We start from the raw sequence: 21,223 nt of genomic DNA, 5'->3' as shown, positions 1-21,223 counted from the left end.
GAAGATATCTTAAGGCAGTTGCTTTCTCCTGCCTTCTGACACCTGCTCTATAATGACTCTGTGTATGAATAAATTTAAGCCTGGGAAGCAGCTTCTGTTTCACATCTTTAATCACCTGAAGATCATGCGCTTCCCGAACTTTGTGAAATCCTCTTACCTTGTGATAACGAGCCACCAGTTTCCCTTCTGAGTCAAAGACAACGTTGGTATTGTACTGGTAGTGACCATCACTCGGGCACCTTGGGTCACTGGCATTACAGGGCTTCTTGTCTCCCATATTTGCAACCACATAGATGGAGTTATTCCTCGCCAGACAGCTTAGTCTTTCCAGCACTGGTGAGGGAGCAAACCTAAACAGCAGGGAAGGAAGAAAGGAAATAAAATATCGAAGCCAGTCAATCCATAAAAATGCCAACGCTATGACTACAGATCACAAGAATGATAGGTTTAAGTTAGCCATTCCTAATACAGGACAGTAGTTTTCTGTTATTCCACAGAAGGCAGCAGTTTTGTGCTTCAAAGCTTAGTGGGCTGAAACTCTAGCTTCGCTTCACGTTAGAGAAGTGAGGAACACAAGGAGTTTCCTTGCAGCGAAAGTGAATCTTTGCACCTTCGAGCCTCCCTTCTGCTGCCAGCGTGTGGTACAGCGTTGATGTTACACTGGCACATGGGCTAATCTGAGCTTTCTGCTTCAGCTCTTGGGTCAGCTGCTGTGCTGAGGTAGCTTACGATTTGTCTCTTCTATGGTGCACTTTGTTGTATTTCAGCAAATATCACAGCCTCAAAAAATGGTGCAATTAATTAAGGAAAATAACAGAATGAAAAGGCTACCACGTCATGATTAAAAATAGAAATTTGAAATTGTGCAGTATATCCTTTCAGTAGTAGTTGTTACTTTATTCACAAATATTCCTAATATTCCTGTATCTTAAACATTTTCTACAGCATGCATGGAATACATTACTGAAATGTAGATCCTGCAAGTTTTTGGTTTTCTTTTAAATGTATCTATCTCAGCCTTTATGAGTATACTAACTAGAATCAAAAGAATTACAGTGACAAAAAACGACAGAGAAAAATGATAAAGTTGTCTGAAGGTATTTATGGCAACTACATGATGTGTAACCTGCCTTCATTTCTCAGCAGTTGTTCCAAGACATTTAAAACTATGAAAAAACACTCCTAAAGGTAGCCGTCTTTCCCATTGAACCATTCCCCTGTGCACAGCAGGGATGATACCTTCTAGGATCAGCACACGGAATCCAGTCCACCCGTGGGTCCGGGATATCCTCAAGATAAGGGTATATTGTTTCCCTTGTGAAGACCCAGCCGTAAATGCCATCATCATGAGTCACAATGATATGGGCACCCTGGTACCAACATACAACCCCAAAAAACACCATTAAGAAAATGAATAAATGGTCAGTGTTTACCAAAATGAACATCTCTAACTCTGTCATGATACCTGTCTGGCTGCTTCTTTGATGGCCACCTCAAAAATTACCATATTTTTTTCCATCAGCATCAAGGCCTCCTCAGGAGAAACCGGCACTTCAGTGTCCTCTGACAAGATGACGTTGTGCTCGTAGATGGCTGCAACGTAGCTGTCCAGGGCACAGGCCTCCAGAGCAGACAGCACCAAAAGCACGGCAGAGGCACGAGCTTTAGGAAGCCCCACGTCCGGGGCCTGGAAGTCGCCCAAGAGAAGGATGGGGCAAGCAAAGCCAGTGGGTTTTAAAATGGAAAGTCTTGCACAAAACCTGGGAATTCCCCAGAGTGGCAGAAAGCTGACACCAGGAGATGCAATCACCCTGCCCAGAAAGACTCACAACATCAAAGGCAAGATAGCTGCCAGCATTGAGCAATTCTGCCTTATACCACTGACAGAGAAGTTATGCAGAAGGAACCTCTGTGCTGCAGCCAAAAAAAATAGCACATTGCCTGGCAGATCTGTGAATGATTCAGGTGTGGCGTTGCTGTAGCAATGCCGCTCAAGGCAAGCCTGGGTCATGGCAGGAAAGCAAGCAAGTTTGGGAAATCTAAGGCAAGACCAGCACGGACACATTCCTGCCCAAACTCGAGGGCGCGGGGTGCAGGCAGGGCTGCAGGAGGCAGCTGAGGGCTGCTCTGATCCAGCCAAGTGTAGTTTGGCTTATCTGGCACAGTCCTGACTTTGCACAGATTGTACAACTACGTTAGTAACAGCAGGTGGCTGCTCAGACCTGCCACCGCATGAGGCAAGCGCAGCACTAGCCAGGGGCTTGCCAAGCGTAGGAGATCCCATTGCTCTGCTTTAACCATGGTTCCAGGACCCCTGGATAATCACAGCAGGAGAACATGCTTATTAACAACAAACCTGGAAACCAGCATTCCCCTTTAGGTTTCTTTTGCCTCCATTGTAAATATGAAAGAATGGAAAGGGGAGAAGATGTGCTGCCAGAAAGCCAGAGGGGTTAGTTAAGCCTGTCTAGTTTCTGCTGGTGGTCTGGTGAAGTTCATACATTGCAGGACAGCTCATTAGTTTCAATGACATTTGTGCTCTTTCCAGTAATCCCAGCCACTTCAAGTCCTAACAGCACACGTCAGCTAAGTGAACAAGTCATCCCACAAAGAGAGCTAATTAAGTCTCATGTCCACAGATCTGCACCCTGTGTCTACCTCTACTCCTCTCAGCTCCTTCTCACCTGCCTCACCATCGGCACTGGTGGGGTCAGCACTTGGTAATAGGTTGAGGTGTGCACTCCTGGTTTTGGTAAAGTCTAACACCTGATACAAAAGGATACAGAGCTATGGCCAGGATGTTCCCAGGGGAAGCCTGTCCTTTGGTCCCCTGATGTTTCACAGTTCAGCTGGCTACCAGGGCAGCTCTTCTTGCTTGTGCCCCAAAAAGGGCCCTGGCAGAGAAAGAACTATTTCTCATGTGAGTTCCAGTAGCATGAGAAACTGACTGGAAATTGGTAGGACTAGACCATTTTTCTAATTTATGGAAAAATGGGTACCACAGAGAACCCCTTCTAGGACCCAGTTCTGGGCTCAAGGACAAATTAAAAGACTTTTGCCACAACCAAGGCCAAGAAGTCTAGTGCGAGTTTGCCAGGCATGCCCTTGTCTCAGTTCTCCTTGAGTTTCTTTGCCGAGCATCTGGAAGAGGTGAGGAGGGTGGTTTTTTTCCTATTGTTGGAAAATAGCAGCCCTAGACTTTTTGATAGATTTACCATTGCTGAGGCAATTAGTGCAAACATTCCAGCTGACATTTATTCATAAAATACATCTCACACACACCAAGCTGAGTCTTCATATGTAACACAAACATACCTATGTCTGTGCGTGTACGTATACACACACACTGCCACGCCTCCTCCAGGACTGAAGATCAGTTAATTCGGTGTAGAGATGCTAAGTCTTCTCTTCATTACCTCTCTCTCCCATTTCCAGGCACTTTCAAGATCATACAAGTGCTGGTAGACACAAAGTCTTTTAGACTTGTTGTCTAAGAAAATTCACAAAGCTTAGGAAAGTGGTCCACAGAGCGCAGGAGCTATCGATCCCTAGGTGTAAGAAATCAAGCAAAGAAGGGAAGAGACCAGCGTGGTTGAGACAGGAGATGCTGGTCAAGCTAAGGAGGAAGAGGGAACTGCACAGGCAGTGGAAGCAGGGCTAAAGGGGGCCTATAGGAAAGAGGGGGAAAACCTTTTTAGTAGGGCCAGCTGCGTTAGGACAAGGGGTAATGGTTTTAAACTAAATCGGGGTAGGTTTAGGCTAGATATAAGGAAAAAATTCTTTACAATGAGGGTGGTAAACCACTGGAACAGGTTGCCCAGAGAGGTAGTGGAGGCCCCATCCCTGGAAACATTCAAGGCCAGGTTGGATGGGGCTCTGAGCAACCTGATCTAGTTGGCGGTGTCCCTGCTGACTGCAGGGGGGTTGGACTCGATGACCTCTAGTGGTCCCTTCCAACCCAAAACATTCTATGATTCTATGAAAAAAAGTTGCTTTATTGAAAACATTATTGTGCTTAATGCTTTGTCATTTCAAATTCTGTTTCAACATTTTATGTTATCAGTTAAAGTATTACAAGATAATGAACTTTCTTTAAAAAAATACAGTAAATCATGGTAGCAAAATAGTAGCTTTTCCCAAGAATAATGCACAGCAGGCTCAAGTATAGAAACCAGACATTTGAAAACACACCTCTTCACATACAGTGGTGCACTGTATATGGAACACAATTAAACAGGCTGACATCTGAGGGTTACTCATCACTTCAGCCGACCCACACGAGGACTTCCAAAAGAAAGGCAGTCAGTGTTTCAAAACAGCAATGCAGCTACAACTAAACCACAACTGGTTGTTCACCAAAGGATCATGGATCCCAGGCTCGAGAATAATGAAACACTTAAGTCCACTCATCTCAACACTAGGCAAAACCACAATAGTAATCAGAGAACCAAAGCTATGTCTAGCTATGTTTCACTGCCCATCAGATGAGTTCTTTCTTCATTATTCCCAGGAGGATTTTGCAGGCTGGAACTGGAACTGTTTGCACAAGGAAAAGAACAGGAGGGAAGAAACAGATGTAATATTCTCTACATACTTCTATGCAATACCAACATTACAGAAAAAAAGCCACAATTACACAGAAAGTGCTATGTGGATCACTGGATTTGGCTCTGCGCTACTGCACAGGACCATGTACTACTGCTTTCACACCTATCATTTCACAGAATCACAGAATGGTTCGGGTTGGAAGGGACCTGTAAAGGCCATCTAGCCCAACCCCCCTGCAATGACCAAGGACATTTTTGATTAGATCAGGTTGCTCAGAGCCCTGTCCAACCTGACCTTGAAAGTTTCCAGGGATGGGGCATCTAACCATTGCTCTGGGCAACCTGTTCCAGTGTTTCACTACCCACATCATAAAAAATTTCTTCCTCATATCTAGTCGGAATCTACTCTCTTTTGGTTTAAAACCATTATCCCTTCTCCTGCTGTTACAGGCCCTGCTAAAAAGTCTGTCCCCGTCTTTCCTATAGGCTCCCTTTAAGTACTCAAAGGCTGCAACAAGGTCTTCCCAGACCCTTCTCTTCTCCAGGCTGAACAACCCCAACTCTCTCAGCCCGTCTTCATAGGAGAGGTGCTCCAGCCTTGTGATTACCTTTGTAGCCCTCCTCTGGACCCACTCCAACAGGTCCATGTCTTTCCTGTGCTGTTGGCTCCAGAGCTGGATGCAGTACTACAGGTGAGGTCTCACCAGAGCAGAGTAGAGGGGCAAAATCATCTCCCTTGACCTGCTGGCCATGCTTCTTTTGATGCAGCCCAGGATACGGTTGGCTTTCTGGGCTGTGAGCGCATGTTTCCGGCTCATGTCCAGCTTTTCATCTACCAGTACCCCCAAATCCTTCTCTGCAGGGCTGCTCTCAATCCCTTCATCCTTCAGCCTGTATTGATACTAGGAGTTGCCCTGACCCAGGTGCAGGACCTTGCACTTGGCCTTGTTGAACCTCAACTTCATGCAGGCCCACTTCTTGAACTTGTTCAGGTCCCTCTGGATGGCATTCCTTCCCTCCAGCTTATCAGCTGCATCTCTCAGCTTGGTGTCGTCTGCAAGTTTGCTGAGGGTGCACTCAATCCTACTGTTTATGTCATTGGTGAACATATTAAGCAGTACTGGTCCCAATATGGACCCCTGAGGGACACCACTCATTGCTGATCTCCAATCGGACACTGAGCCTCTGACCACTACTCTCTGGATATGACCATCCAGACAATTCCAGCTCACAGACACCCTCCTGGAGGAACCATAGGTAGGGTTTGCTCGTTAATGTCACAGTCTTGTTGCTTGTATGAAACAGGCATTACCTAGTTTAGGTCTCTGTTTAGGTCAGTAGGAATTTAGGAAAGCATAAATACAAAGTATTTAAGCAATATTTTTGCCGTTCATCCTGTCATTCATTATCAGGCTGGTAGTGAGGAAAAAAAGGAAGCACAACTTCCCAAGGTTTGTTTTATATGGCTGCAAGTAAAATAAAGAATAAATATCTCTGCATACCTTCTCCTTGTTGCCTCAGTGATATAGAATATCCCAGTTGCAAGACCCTTTGAGGAAACAGACAGTTACAATTGTAATAATAATAATAGCCTTATGCAATAGCTCATAATTGCAATAGATATAAAAAGCTAAAAATGTGTAATTACTTACACTTAACAGCGCCCATCCTCCTTGGATGGCTGAGGCCCATTCGAAACCCAGCTTTTCATTTAGAAATCCTCCCAGAGTGGGACCTGCAAATGCCCTGCAACAAATCAAAATGAGGTATTGGCATCCCAAACAAGAAAGATAAAGTACCATATTCTCAGAGAAAGTTTTTATTGCATTTTGTGGCCTCCCTCCATTGATTCTCTCTCCTTTGTCAGCAAAGAGATTCTCTTCCACAGGCCTAACTTTCCTATAATCCACAGTAAATATTAATTCTTTGTTTGCCGTGGCCCAAATAAACCTGTCTAGTTACCTCCTCAGCTGGAAAGAGGATCCACATGAGAAAGCTGAATGCACTCTTTTCTGTACCTGGAATGGCTTAGAGGCCCCATTAAAGGACCATGTTTTAACAGAGCACCTACACCGATCAATTCTATCACAGAAGAAATTTAAACTCTCATCCCTCAGAATGTAAATCTTCCAAATTTCAAGACAAAAGACTGATGGACATAGGCAGGCGGGGAGGCAGATGGAGACAGATGCAGTCACTGCAAGGCTGAGCTTTATGAAACTGCCCAGCACCTTCATGTCTCGCTAAGAACGCCATGAAAGGTTATGCAGCTGCTGTCACTTTATGAAAGGTCTTACATGATATGGTCTCTCGCTACAGAAAGGGACAAAACTGTGTAAAAATAGAGAGACTTCCTGGAAGCAAATCACATAATAAAACCAGGTTTGATAACAGCATAAAACTGGGGTTTGGTAACTTTTTAGTACCTGTATTTGTACTGAACCCTACGCCAAATAAACAGGACAGCTAGAACTTCAGTTAGCTTAGAAAATTTGTACCACTGAAACTCCCCTGCAGCCATAGAGGGCTACAGGGACAGATAAAAAAAATCCTAGAAGTGGCTGTCAACAGGGGGACTCTCTCACTTCCCACTGAGCGACAGCTCTGAAGGGCCACTCAGCCAGTGGCACCTTCCACTCATTTCTGTGATGACTGCTGGGTAATGAACATAGCCACAAGCTAAGCTACGCAAACACCGACCTTAAGTAGTGGCTGCGTCTGAAAGAGAAGATTCTGTCCTAAGCTATCCCAGATGAAAGGAGGAAAGGTGGAAAATGAGAAAGGGAGAACAGAATTAGTCAGGAGCAGACACCTTCTATTGCTCCATGTGAGTGGACATAGCTTTGTGAAAAATTACAGTCCACCTCTCATTAATATTTCAGTGACAACAAAAATGACCACACAGAAGTGCAAACTAACATCCAATCACTGCAGCTTTTTGATATGCAGGGCAATACATTTCAAGGAAGACCAGTTCAGACTCCATTCCCTTTGTTGGGTAAAAAGCTTTGTTTTAACATGTCCACCAGGTACCTGTTTAGCAAGAACCTTTTGAATCAAGGTCAGCACAATGATTGCAATGCAAGACTTCTGGTTGCAATGCAGCAGGCTTTCATGTAGCAATAGTGTAGAACAACCGAATGCCCGTAGCTTACAAAAAGGTGACTGTATACCTACCCAAGGGACCACATGGCACTGAAGAGCCCAGACACCAGTCCCAGCAGGCTCAGACCTTCTTCAAATCCATTCTCACTGCAGAAAGACAGACCAGTTAGTGTAGCACTATAGGTTATTGTGCCTCAGCCTTGCCCTACAGATAAAGTTTTTACCCTCCTTTTAATTTACATGCAACATAAATAGTTAACAAGCAAAAGTGTACGGTGGAATCACGTCTGTTTACCCGGTACTTTCTTCTTCACTGCCTCTCTGGAGGATTGCAGTCTCATCTCTGATGTCTTCCAAGTGAGATTCCTCACATCACACCATCGCTCATTCCCAGTGTTTCACACATCCAAGTGTAAAACAGCGACAGGTGGTTTTTAAGAAGAAAAGACCTCGTTCCAAGAGGAACATACTAATAAGAGTAAAACAAGACCTTTCTAGTTATTACTGCCAAGCCACATCACAGACCCTGTACTGTGAGCAAGAATGACTCCTGTAGATGCAGCTGTTAATGCCAGTACAGACTGAAAAACCTGTGAAAACTGTTTGCTATTAATCGTCCTCAGAAGCTGAAATATATCCTACCGATACGAAACCACACACAGGTCACCCCAGACTATGAGACCCAAAGTTTGATGAACTTCAGTGTGTCCATAGTACTGAGATATACATTTACAAAATTATATTTGGAGTATAATGACTGGGGTGCTCAGTGAGAAAAAAGACAAGACCAGTGGAAGCATTTAAATGTTACTTGTTACCTTTGCCTCAAAAAGGGGGGAAAAAAGCCACATCAAAACCCCACTTCATATTCAGCCCTGAAAATGAGTTGCAGTTTCCTACTGTCAGTAACATGAAAGATGTGTTGGACCGAGTTACTTACTATGCACAGTGCAGTATTTCTGGAAACACGGGGATAGCACTCATGCCAAGGGAAAAGCCAATCAAAACCAGCACTAACACAAACATCCACAGCTGACTGAAAAAGAGGCATTTAAAAGAAGTTAGCTGATGAATACTCTTTTCAAATAAGGACACCATTTGCTGTTTTATCAGCTCTCCATGACTGACCAGAAAACCAGGTTTCTTGAAGCCAAGAACTCAACTTTTAATGAGCACTAAGACAGCAAAATACAGCTCTATGCTTAGAAAAAGACTTTGTAAGAGAATTTAAAAATCCTGTGCTTAAGTTAAATATTTCCTTAGAAATGCAGTTTTAAGAGGAGCACATAGAAAAGAGATGGACAGACAAGCTTAACTTAGCAATACATATATCCAAGCAATATATATATCCAAGCTCCTGACTTGCTTTATCGCACAAGTGAATGATTTTGCAGGTACAATCTGTAGCCTGATACATTATACCCAAATAGACTTAGCTAAGGAAAAGAATGTTGAAGATTTTACTAATTTCCTTTTCTCAGCAGATCTGTTTCAAATCTATTTAATCTTTTTTTAAAAAGTAGTAGTCTGGGAAGAAAGAGTTGACTAATTCTGCGCATTATAGAATATCTCAAGTTGTAAGGGAGCCACAAGGATCATCGAGTTCAACTCCCTGTTCCTTGCAGGACTACCTAAAACTAAACCATATGACTAAAATGTCATCCAGATGCTCCCTGAACTCTGACAGGCTTGGTGCCGTGACCACTTCACTGGGGAGCCTCTTCCATTGACTGACCACGCTCTCAGTGAAGAACCTTTTCCTAACGTCCAATCCGAATTTCCCTGATTCCCATTGCCTCAGAGTTCAACTCCCTGTTCCTTGCAGGACTACCTAAAACTAAACCATATGACTAAAATGTCATCCAGATGCTCCTTGAACTCTGACAGGCTTGGTGCCGTGACCACTTCACTGGGGAGCCTCTTCCATTGACTGACCACGCTCTCAGTGAAGAACCTTTTCCTAATGTCCAATCCAAATTTCCCTGATTCCCATTGCCTCGCATCCTATCACTGGTCATCAGAGAGAGGAGATCAGCACTTCCCACTCAAAATAGCAAGCTTGTCATCAGCTTTAGCAGAGTGCTTAGGGACATGGTTTAGTGGTGGGATGGCAGTGTTAGGTTAACAGTTGGACTTGATGGTCTTAAAGGTCTTTTCCAACCTAAACAATCCTATGATTCTGTTATATGATTCTACGATATAACCTAGGACAAAAGGACTACACGGTTGTTTTGTAAAAGTAGCAGAGTGTTTTGCTGCAAATTAACTTGAGAGCTATGGCAATGCAGTGTTCAGGTGAAACAGACATAGTCTCTTCTTAGCTGGCTGAAAACAAAGCTATAACCTGGCATTTTCCTTAGTAATATATATATAGAAAGAGAAGAAAAAAAATCAACACTGCTGCACAGCCATGGCAAATAAATCCCATAATTCGGAAACACTGATGAAATAGAGAAAAGTGAAAAATAAGACAGAAAGAGAACTTTGTTTTGCTGCACTGGAAATACCACAGAATTGGAAGGAAAGGAAAATAAAAAGCAGAGTTCTTCCCACCACATGCACATTAACACGAGCAAAGACCGTAATAAAAAACAAAGGAAAAGGATCTATTTTACGAAGCTGTAAAATCTCAATTTTCAGATGCTTCTACTGCTTTATATTTGTAGTCTCAAGTTAAAAAAAAAACCAACAAAACAACTGTTTCATGGTCAGAGGTGCTAACTATAGACTTGTGGACATACATGACCATGGTCATGATAGCTACCACAAAAACATCACATAAGGGCACAGGTTCAAGAAGAGGCAGTTCTGTACCTTTCAATGTGCAGTACAGGAGCAGGTCCTAACATGAAAAAGCACAGTGCTGTCATTAATCCTCCAGATACCAGCAGCCACTTCCTGAGGTACTGTGAAAGAAGAGGTATGTAACTTAAAGATGTGAATTTGTAATGTAACTATTTTCTCTTTCTTAATACCCCTCCTTCTAAATCTTCATCTCCTGAGAAGTACTGCTCCTGTACAGACCATCAGTACACACAAACTGGGAATTCACAATTTCTCTGCCAGTTCTGAACACCATCAAGAAATACTGAATTCATGTTTCCTCGACACCAATGCAATCATAATTGAGATTGCTTCAGGGTACTCAGTAACAGTGCTTCTCTGTTAGCAAAGTATTTTAGGTCTTACTCTTCCTTAGTATAAGAAATAGCACATAGTGTCTCTTTCTATGGTGCAGGTAAGAGCTAAAGAACCACAGCCAGTCAGTGTGCTGATCTAGTTTGAGCATTACAATTTTTAGGAGATAAAGTCAATCAGCTAACCAGAACATCTTTAGTCCTCTTCTCAAAAGCTGATAAAATTAGATGTGGACAAAAGCATGAATAACTGGGACATGTTTTCCCACTCTCCATTCCATATTGGCTAGAAATAGATTTGTGCTTAGCCCTCCAGAAAAGCTCAACACATTTCAACTACAGGATACTTGTCCAACATCCTTTACTATTTTGGACATTTTTGTATTACCTGGACTTTGCAAAAGAGACCTTTGAGTTGGCAGCATTCAGTGCATGTGCAAGGTCCTAAAAAACAGATCCCTTTACAGGACCACGTCTACATCCATTGCTTCAATACGGGAAGTCCTCCAGTTTTAAGTAAATGCACAGAGTGCTTTACTAACCCTGCATGAACAGCAGGGTAGTACTCACTGGCAGTTTGTCACTTAGGAGACCGAGGAGGGGAGAAGACAGGGAGTACGAGAGCGCCAAACCGAGGAATACCAAGCCCACATAACCAGCTGGGAGTTTGAACTATGGGAAAGAAGACAAATAAAACAGAAAACCAATAAACTATATATGCTTAATTCATTAAAGGACAATTCAAGAACTATATTTTAGGTCAAAATACTGAAATGCATGATTTTAAGTATTTTATTGATACCATACAGAGTTTTTCTTCAAGTATTTGAAGTCATCAGCAGAGCTCCAGTTTCCTTCCACTTACATTTCTAAACAGGGAGTGAAAACACCTGAGTACAGTTGTGTCAGATAAAGCCTAAATAATCTCAGGAAGAAACACTTGGTTATGTCCCTACACCAGCACACTGGATTCCAAGATCAGTATCTGGCACATTTAAAACAGACACTTCAGACACTGAAATTTAGATGGATTTAGTCATTACCTCTCCAATCTTCAGTTTTATTTCCACTTTGAAAAGCCTAAATACTGTAGTCATCCACTGCTGATCAGTGCATCTTAAAGGTAAACAGTGCTATAAAACACAACTCTGTGTTTTCAATCAAAGGAGGATTTTTATGAGAATGAATAAGGTTTTTTGCCAATACTCCGAGGTCTACATTTTCCTAATGCAGAGTCACATTTCTGTATTGAAACAAAATGTGCTTTGAATGAAGAGCAAACTAGTCTCTCAAATGAGTTCTTGAACTATCATTTAGGAAGTATTCCAAGATGTTTCATGTGGCATAGACTACATAAATATTCACTGTTTCCTTGCCATACGCAAGCACATGATAATAACTCTAATTTAGTGGTTAGGACACCTGCCAAGAAGGCTACAGCCCTTTCACAGCAAGTATCTGTTAGCACAGAGCAGAGGGAAAGCCGAAGAGCCACGCCAGTGCGCAATATTCTGCCGTGGAATAATTACAGATCCCTCCTGGGTGGTGGAAGACGTACATTCACACCTCCACTGATGGAAGAGGTTAGCACCAAGTCTCCGCCACCCTGGACGAGTGCTCTAAGTACTGGCAGAGACAGACAAAAAGTAGGAGCACAACAACCTGTGAAATGCTATTCCCTGGAAAAAACAATTAATAAATAAACCACTCAAAAAGCATTGCTTAATTTCGAACAGGAACAGAATCTTAAATGGTTTACTTCAAATTCATTACCTTAAACACCGTGGGGAAAATAAATAAATAAAATTAAGTAGGAAACAAATAAATAAATAAATATTAGAATAAATTAAAGGTAACTAAATAAAACAGCATTTGCCTTTGTAATGAGGGAGTGAGGAAGTCAGCTGTCAGGCTACATTGTTGCAATCTGTTTAATTTTGGCACTGCTGTAAGAGAAGGTAGGGCTGTGACATCAGGCCCCTGAAAACAAATGTCCACATCAAGAGATGGAACACTGTCAGTGACTGTTGCTGTTTTACAGAATTTGCTTTCAGAAAGGAGGGAAAAAACCCCTCATTTACAAACCCAGCTGCTATGCCCTGCTCAGAGAAGGTACTCTGCAGCTGAAAGCCATTTAAGTGCAAAAAGCACATTTTTAAAGGCTTTACATTTCCTCATTCTCAAAGTTACCAAGACCCAGCAGCAACAGATGGTGTCAATGGAAACTGTGATTTGTTAGTACTGCGGAAATCAAGTTATTTGGAAATCACGTTATTAACAGTTAATTAAAGCAGCGTAGTTGGACAAGGCTTAATTTTGTTTAGGATATTTAAACCACATTTGTAACCAGTTATTTACTATTTAGCAAGTCAATTCTTCCCTGCACATTAACAGGACTTACTTTCTTTAGGATAAAGAGAGACATTGTAGGATCCAAAAAGCCCAAGCATGCACTTAGAGAGCATATAGTAAGACATAGCAGTAAGACTTTCGGCAGAAGAATGAGCTTCCAGAAGGAGTTCTTGCTAGGGATCGAATCTGTTTCAAGACAAAAGGGGGAGGGAAATTGCATTATTTTCAGCAGCACAAGCTCATGATTGATCTTCTTGCTGTAGAAATCAGTTATTTCCCTGTTTCTAGTCCTATTACTCTTGTTATCTAACAAATGGAAGTCAATGGTAGACTATTACACATACTATACTATTTTTATATTAAAACCCCAAATTTGATAGCTGAATAAAAGAAGGAAAGTACACAACTGAGGTCCCAACATTGCAAATTCCAACTTGAAAAGCACAAAAGCATGGACTATTCCCAATTATGTGAAAATACAGTTACTTCTCCGCTAGCCCTTATACAATGAAAATCTCATGGGTATGTCTCAACTTAAAACAACATGCACACATGCATGAACCATTCATACCCAATCTGAGAAACGTGCTTTGAAAGCAAAATAAAAAGATTGCCATTTATCAGTTGAGATCTGCCGGAATTTTTAAGCAACTAGTCATTTGGGTCTCCTGCATGTTCAGTTTGTTTCTCCAGACAGGAAGCTTCTTTTAGATGTCATGGTTAGATGTCATTTCTAAGTCAGGCTCCCTTCCTGATGCTGTCGGTCCTTTAATAGTTGAATGTGGTCTCAAAGTATACATAGAGCTAAAAGTTCATTCATTAGCATCCACTGGATCAGAGCTAACATTTATTTAATGTAGTTCCAAATTGGCTAGTAATATCGTGACTCCACACCACCTCAGAGCTCAGGGAGGTGGGAGGGAAGCCAGCAGTAGCAGCACATAGTTAACAACTGTAAGTTTCTTCTAAAAGCCAATATGAAGTTATTCTCCAAGGTTTTCATATTCAAGAGGATAACATTTTTAAACTGTATTTTAAAGTTATTAGTTTTTATTCTAGAAAAGACTAACAGAACTGTAACCTTGAAGTTATGATCTTGTGCGAAGACTTATCTTTAAGTTAACTTTCTGGCCAAGCAGGACCATCTAAAATTTGATCAAATTTAAATCAACACTTCAGTTAAACACCTCCTTTATTAACTTCAACATTCTTTCATGTCAACCAGATCCTGCATCATTCAGCATAAATAAACCCTTTTTGTTCTCCCTGTAATTCTGTTTTTCACCCCCCCTCTGTTAACCCCTAAAACATGTCAAGTTCTTTTGTTTTAGGGAAAATTGGCCTCCAGCTTTTCTTCAACTAGCTTCGATGACAAGCTGATACAAAGAAGACACAACTGATCCTCTACAAGCCCTGAAGCTAAAGAGACAAAAGAAAACAAAGATTTATCTCAGTTCACTTCCACACAGAGTTCTTAGTGTTTGCAGAGATGGGCATGAGGTGTTGGATTCATTCCAGGCCATCTGCACGCATTAATTTTAGTTCACATTAAAACATGGGCCTGATCAAGATCACAAGTTAATTCATCTGGAGCTTTGCCCTCCGAGTTGTGTTGGACTCCAGAAACTGATGTTTTTCTAAAAGACAGTGATATACATGAGAAATTAAGGTGAGTGAAGGAGACAGGAAGAAGGGTGCTCACCATATTTTGGTAATATGCACATATTCACAGGCACCAAGACCAACACCACGCATCCCAGTGTAATGAAAGGGACCTCGTAACCAAACGACTGATACAGAAAGCCACCTAAAGGCGGGCCCAGCACCAGTCCCAGTCCTGTAAAAATTTCAAGGCTTCCCTAAAGGATGAAAAAGAAAGCAAGGAAAAAAACTGTCAGAATGCTGAGAAACTGTAGTGTAAGAATAAAAGCAAATCATTTTTCTGAGGAGCATCACAACGTAGGCAGGGTAGGTAATAACAGTGAAATTGCAATGGGGATAACTCAGATTATTTTGGCTATAATTTTACAATCTGGCATCTTTTATAAGATACTAATTTTCAAAAGGACAATACAGTTACACTTAAATCTTGTGTTACAACACCATCGTCACCGCTGTCAACACCTGACTCAATCCTTGACTAATCAGTGCTTAAACCAACCCCTTTTAACAAGTAACAGCTGGTGGTAATAACTGCTTACAGTTAAAGTTTTGCTAACTTCTGGGACCCAGAAACATAGTACAGATTTTACTGATACAAGTCAGAGTGGTCAAATGGCCTGATAGCGGGTACAGTCAGCAATAGTCATTTATCCTAGGTCAGCCTAGGGTCCCAGCCTTCTCCTTTCCTAGGACAGGAAATAACTAAGAACAGCATATGAGTGGCAAGTCCTCAAAATTAGTTCTAGACAGATTTGAGACATTTTGGTAAACTTCAACACATGGAATGCCCACGAGCTAACATAACTGCATCCAAATAATGCTTTTACTTGTGTTGCTCACCAACCATAAAAAATATTTATGATTAGTGAGACTTCAGTTCAAATCAGGCTGTACATCATTTAGCCCCACTAAGTTAATGAATTATTGGCTGGGGGGGGAGCTGAGGCTTTGGATTATTACAGATCAGGGGAGGATAAGGTAGACCTGGTCTTGCAAGGAAAGTGATATTGCTTATGTTCTGAAGTTTCTACCTCCCCCAACAGAGGGATCATGTTGACAGATGCTGAACTTCCCACTTCAACAAGGCTGACATGCCTTCATTTAATAACTTCCCCATACATTCTCTAGGGTACCCGATGGGTAAAAGGTGGGCTGAAAACTGATACCAAAAGGGTAAGGAGAGGAAAAGTGCTTTTCAGAATCCAGCACCATCACAAAGGGCAATGGAAAGCAAGGCTAAAAATCCCACATCTGTTCCTTCAGGCTTTATGATTTTACCATAGGATGCACCTTGCTTCAACTTATATATGGCAAACAGACCAGTATTTAAAAGCGATGTGTCTTCTGACAGCACGCTTTCTAGCTTTTAAGCAAAGGTAGCCACCAAGCCACAGCTGTGTAGTGTTTCTGACTGTGGTCTTGAGGTGACCTTCATCACCACGTACCATTTTCAGCTATGCATCATGCTTATTGTGCCGCTCAGAGAATTTAATTTATTTTTAAGTCTTAATGTAAGATAGATAACCAAGTCCCTTTAAGTCAAGGTTACTTTACTTACCTGTTTAAATTACATTTTAAAATTTGCTATCAGGAAACCTTAACCTTATTGACTGAATCCAAAATGTGATTACAATATATAACCTGCTTTCCAAAGAAATTGCCAGCTCCTCACTGATTTTTTATTAAATGTTCTGAAGGATGTTCTTAATTTTTCACTTGTTAAAATTTAACCCAGTTATTTCTGTCAGTCTATATTTGAACTGAAACCAGAATTTATTGAAAAAGGAGAAAGGAAGAGCAGTATTTTATCAAATAAAAAACTTTTTTTTTTCCTAACACGATAAAAACTGACTAAATAAGGGCAACGTCTCTAGTTGAAATGAATCACCGATGACCAGAAATAGTGCCCTCCAGATTTCAAGAAGTTCTAGCTCTCCTCTTCTCTAACATCACTTTTATCAGTAGAATAGAAAACCAAAATCAAAGTTGTTTCCAGTTTTGCATCTTTCAGTTATTTAAATCAACACTACTTGAATGAATTAATCTAATTTCATGAATCAGTCCACATGGATTCTTACTATCCACGTAGAAGTAGTCACTAAAAGCTGTATCAGTATTTTAATAGTCTGATTTCAACTGAAGAGATAACTACTGCCATCAATGCTCAGCTGGCTTCAAAACATAAGCAACTAATACATACTGCTTAATTTATATCTAATTGGAGTTATGCTAAGGTCTAAACTTGTTGTAGGATTGTGATTCTAGGTTACAAACAAACATTACGTGATGATTTCAAATATGCCGGCATATGAGACAGCAGATTTTTTTTTCCTTCCTGGTTTTAAGCTGCTTACTGGCAAATTATCATACTGCAGGTACTCAGCTGTAATACTGGTTTTGGCACTTACCAGGACAGTAGCTATATTATTGGGAAATGCCTTTGCAAGGATTGAAAACGATGCTGTCATTGCTGCTGCAAAACCTACTGCATCCATTGCTCTTACTAAAAAGCACAAACCGATGAACACTGGTCCACTTGGAACCTTGTCCAGCATTCTGGAAAAGAAAAAAAACAAACCCAAACAAACCAAAACAACAAAGTTGCACATCAGTGAAGTCATTCAAACTCCACCAAACTATTTCTGGCAGCTTTCTCCTTTTCCCCTTTCTTTGGTGGTGAAAAGAGCAGGAAAAACCTAACCTGTGAAAGTCTCCAACGCTCCCTTCTGTTGTATTTCATAGCTTTTCCAAGTAGCTGTGCAAGGATTCTGATGCAATGAATTACAGCTACCTTCATTGTTAATAAAATTTTTATTTTGCTAAAATGAGTGGCTTAGCCTCTCTGCCTGCCAGGCAAAGCTTCTCATTTGCACTCTATATTTTTAAGAAAAGAATAATTAAAACATTATGCATAAATAGTTTCCTTATTGCTGCACTTAGACAGACTGCTTGCTACTCATCGACTATGGTAGTTTAAACATGTAGAACCTTCCTCCTTTGCTTTCAAAGTACTAAACAGGCTTTGAAACCTACTGAAAGGGAGAAGTGTTCGTTCTGCTTTACAAAGGACAGACAAAAAGTAAAGATGCTTTAAAAAGTTAGATGACCTAACCAACACCTGAAAGATGCCCAAGAGTTTCCAGTTCTGTGTCCATCTTTTCATACAGATGAAAACGATTAGAAGACAAATGCAACAAACCCAACCAACAAAAATTACTCACCCAAACAGAATGGTCACACATCCTGAAACAAACATCCCTGCCACAAACATGAATTTTGCTCCAATATGTGTAAGCTGTAAATTAAATACCAGTTTTACACGTTATTATTTCAAGCCTAGGTCAAAAATCTTTCAAAGTTACTGTTAAGAAATCAAAACATTATGGGCACTTCATAGCTTATGTAAGTAAAAGATCTGGAGACACTGCTCCTGCCGGCGTGCCTTCATGCACAATACTGAACCTAAAAATATTCTAAATGGTTAAGTGACTTAACCCAGTTTTCAGAATGGTAAGACAATGGCGTAGTTAACTATTTCACAGCACCATCCTGAAGCTTCTGCAGAGCAGCAGTTTACAGCAGCATTCCTCATTATAAACAAGCAGAAAGTAATACATTCCCCCTCCAGCACTGTCAGTGATGCCAAGTCAGCAATACCTGTCATGTATATGGCTCAGGAGAGTCAATGGAAGTTGATTTTAAAGCAAATTTATCACTAACTTTAATAGCACAAAGCTTTGGCATAGGAAGCACGGTACCTTCAGGCTTCCCCATTCATTACCAGGGAAAGGACCCCACCTTACTTTGTTTCAGACTCCATCACCAGGGTGAAGGATGGCAAGAGGCATGCCGTAAAGCTAACTCAATCCCGTAACAAAGTGCATCTGAGCTTCTAATTCCATGCTGTAACTTCCCCTAAGGACAGCAGGTATTTCAGACTCTTTTCTTGTTCGGGCCTGGACAAAATCCCTGTGTTTCAGCCATTATTACTAAAGCCTGCATTTTGCCGAGTTTCGCTGAAACCCTCAGGATTTCTGATTGCTGGACTGCCCACCTCTGCTGGTGCTCACTGCATGCTCATCCTCTCTCTACCCTGCAAAGAACTTGGTGAGGGTTGGGCCGTAGTCGAATGCCACCACAGGCACCGACTTACCAATGGCACTTGCGTGACACCATGATGAAGCCACTTCACCGCCAGAGAAAATCATTCACCACGGGGTCAGCAAAGAGACTGCCCAGCCAAAGAAAGAGAAGGCCGTGAAACTGCAGCAACCCCAACTTTAGTGTATGATCCCAAGCAGCTCTAGCCAAAAAACGCATAGACAGCGGCGCTCCAGCATATAAACAAGCAAACAGTTATCTAAATTAGTTGCAATTTCTCCAGCATGAGACAAATCCTGAATCTGTGGGAAAACTGAGGCTGCAAGAACTAGGGACATTTATCTCATACTGCAGAAGGGGAAACAAGCAGCAGAGAGCCATAACAGGAGGAAATGTTAAGAAAAAGACAACATACCAGGCAAGAAGAAGGGGTGCAGCTAACTAAAGAAAAAAAAAACCAAACCCCAAAATCTCACACCACCCTAAGAACATTGCCAAAGGCAAATAGATACATAAGTAAGTGCAATAAATAAAATGGGGGTAGGGGGAAAGGAGGTAGTAGAATCGCTCAGCAGATTACTCTGAAGCGAACAGAATGGTTAACCAGAGAAACAAACCAGCCGCATGCCCACCACCCTCTGCTACCCCCAATAACTGCAGAAGAGTAATTTTGAAATTGTACTGACAAGACTTAAGATCAGATTCAGACTGACTGGCCAGGCGCCAGTTACTGCAGACACAGCCTGCAGGAACGCTACTGAAGAGACATCGCTTTTCTCAGCCTTAGAGAACCGTCTTCATGTACCAACCTGTGTCATCACAGAAATAAGTTACAGCTTCAATTATACTTACATAATTTCCCAAGATTAAAGAAGTCAAGAAATTGACCAAAGCAAAACAGCCAAAAATCAGGCCAACAACGGTGTTACTGGCACCTTTTTTTTCTGCCTGCAAAAAAGATCACAACTGTGTAAAGATTGAGGCAAATTCTTGAGGCGAATAACATGCATGCCTTGCACATTTAATTTTTTTTTAATTCTCTATTAGTGCAGTTACAAAGCGATTTCCTTTCTCAAAGGCAGTAGAAGCCCATAAGGTAACAAGACAGCAATTTAGAGACATGTTGCACTTCTACTTACATTGTATGTAATCAAGGGAAAAGCAACAGCCATTCCTCAATGAACAGAAACACTGTGCTGTCTGCTGAACTGAACGGGTGACCAGCCTTTATACAGGTAGCTTCAGCTGGTGTGCAACAGAGCCAGCTACAAAGCTTTGATCCCTCACATGGTGAGAGGGCAGCAGAGATATGTTATCTTCACTGTACCATGCCTCCACGTAACAAGCACCAGGCACATTTTTGACTTATCCAACTGGAAAAATACATGTCTTTGGGTACAAGCAGTTACGTAGGAGTATTTAGAGCAAAAATAATTTTAACACTTCTTTGTTAATACTTGGGAACAACTTGGTCATGAAAGAAATTAAATTCTGCTGCAAAGGCACCATGACTTTTTTTTCATCTTGCATTTAAGCACCGCATTCACTCAACATAAGCAGACATGATCTTTTTCCCTTCCAGTTGCTAGGTCAGGAAGTTTAACACAGTGAATGATGGCCCAGCATGAGTTAACAGAGAGGCAGCTATAAATAAAAAGTCATTGAATGGCTAAGGCACTGAAATGCAAGTCAGGACACGGGCAGAGTTTTAATCTCGGCTCTACTACCAAACCGCTATGCAACACTGGGCAAAAACCCATTTAACTTCTCCAAGCATCCATTTCAACGTCTATCTCATATCATTAGTTTGCTGTCTTCTCTGCAGCCACAGGGAAAAGCAAATCAGTCCATGGACAGGATCCAGGTCACCGTTATATACACTCTAATCTATTTTAGCCAGCATCAGGCTATCACTATGAATTCCCGCAGCTGAAAAGTCCAACTCAGAGCTTACAGATGGCCATGAAGGTGCCACAGTGTTCAAGATCCTTTTAAAAGCTTCAACACGCAAAAAAATTATCTGAAGAGTAGCTGGCTAAATTGTTTACCTCTGAAGGGAAAAAGGGTCCCAGGATTGAATAGCATATCATGGAACTGAAGTTTATAGAAGCTGTTGCGGCCATTGTAAATAGCTGTTCTCTGGTAAACCTCCTCGAGTCCTCACCCGGTGCTTCTGGCATGCCATCTTCTTAAAATCCCGAAGAAAAAAACCCAAAAAAAGTATTATAAACTGGTAAGAGGGAAACACAAGGTGCAAATCAGGTCTGAAAACGAAATTCCGCACAAGGCTGCCGCCCTCCCGTCTCTGGCGAATTAAAT

The 21,223-nt window shown here is 41.5% G+C and overlaps 1 protein-coding gene across 1 annotated transcript in view; it reads right to left on the bottom strand.

The window, feature by feature from the left end:
* LOC104131210 (pantetheinase) overlaps positions 1-21,088 on the bottom strand; it is a 24,547-nt gene extending 3,459 nt beyond the window's left edge. The window contains exons 1-11 of the mRNA XM_035899814.1: positions 20,953-21,088; positions 19,757-19,852; positions 18,025-18,098; positions 17,212-17,359; positions 14,844-15,000; positions 13,191-13,327; positions 11,360-11,461; positions 10,474-10,558; positions 1,466-1,650; positions 1,240-1,370; positions 158-350 (exon numbers count right to left, since the gene is read on the bottom strand). Of these exons, the coding sequence (XP_035755707.1) occupies positions 158-350; positions 1,240-1,370; positions 1,466-1,650; positions 10,474-10,558; positions 11,360-11,461; positions 13,191-13,327; positions 14,844-15,000; positions 17,212-17,359; positions 18,025-18,098; positions 19,757-19,852; positions 20,953-21,084 (1,440 nt within the window). The 5' untranslated portion in view covers positions 21,085-21,088. The remainder of the gene's footprint in view (positions 1-157; positions 351-1,239; positions 1,371-1,465; positions 1,651-10,473; positions 10,559-11,359; positions 11,462-13,190; positions 13,328-14,843; positions 15,001-17,211; positions 17,360-18,024; positions 18,099-19,756; positions 19,853-20,952) is intronic.
* Between the last annotated feature and the right edge of the window lie 135 nt (positions 21,089-21,223).

Source organism: Egretta garzetta, unplaced genomic scaffold (genome assembly GCF_000687185.1).
Source record: "Egretta garzetta isolate BGI_Z169 unplaced genomic scaffold, ASM68718v1 scaffold397, whole genome shotgun sequence".
NCBI classification, from domain to species: domain Eukaryota; kingdom Metazoa; phylum Chordata; class Aves; order Pelecaniformes; family Ardeidae; genus Egretta; species Egretta garzetta.
Note: the sequence above shows the minus strand (reverse complement) of the source record. Positions and strands in the feature narration are given on the sequence as shown.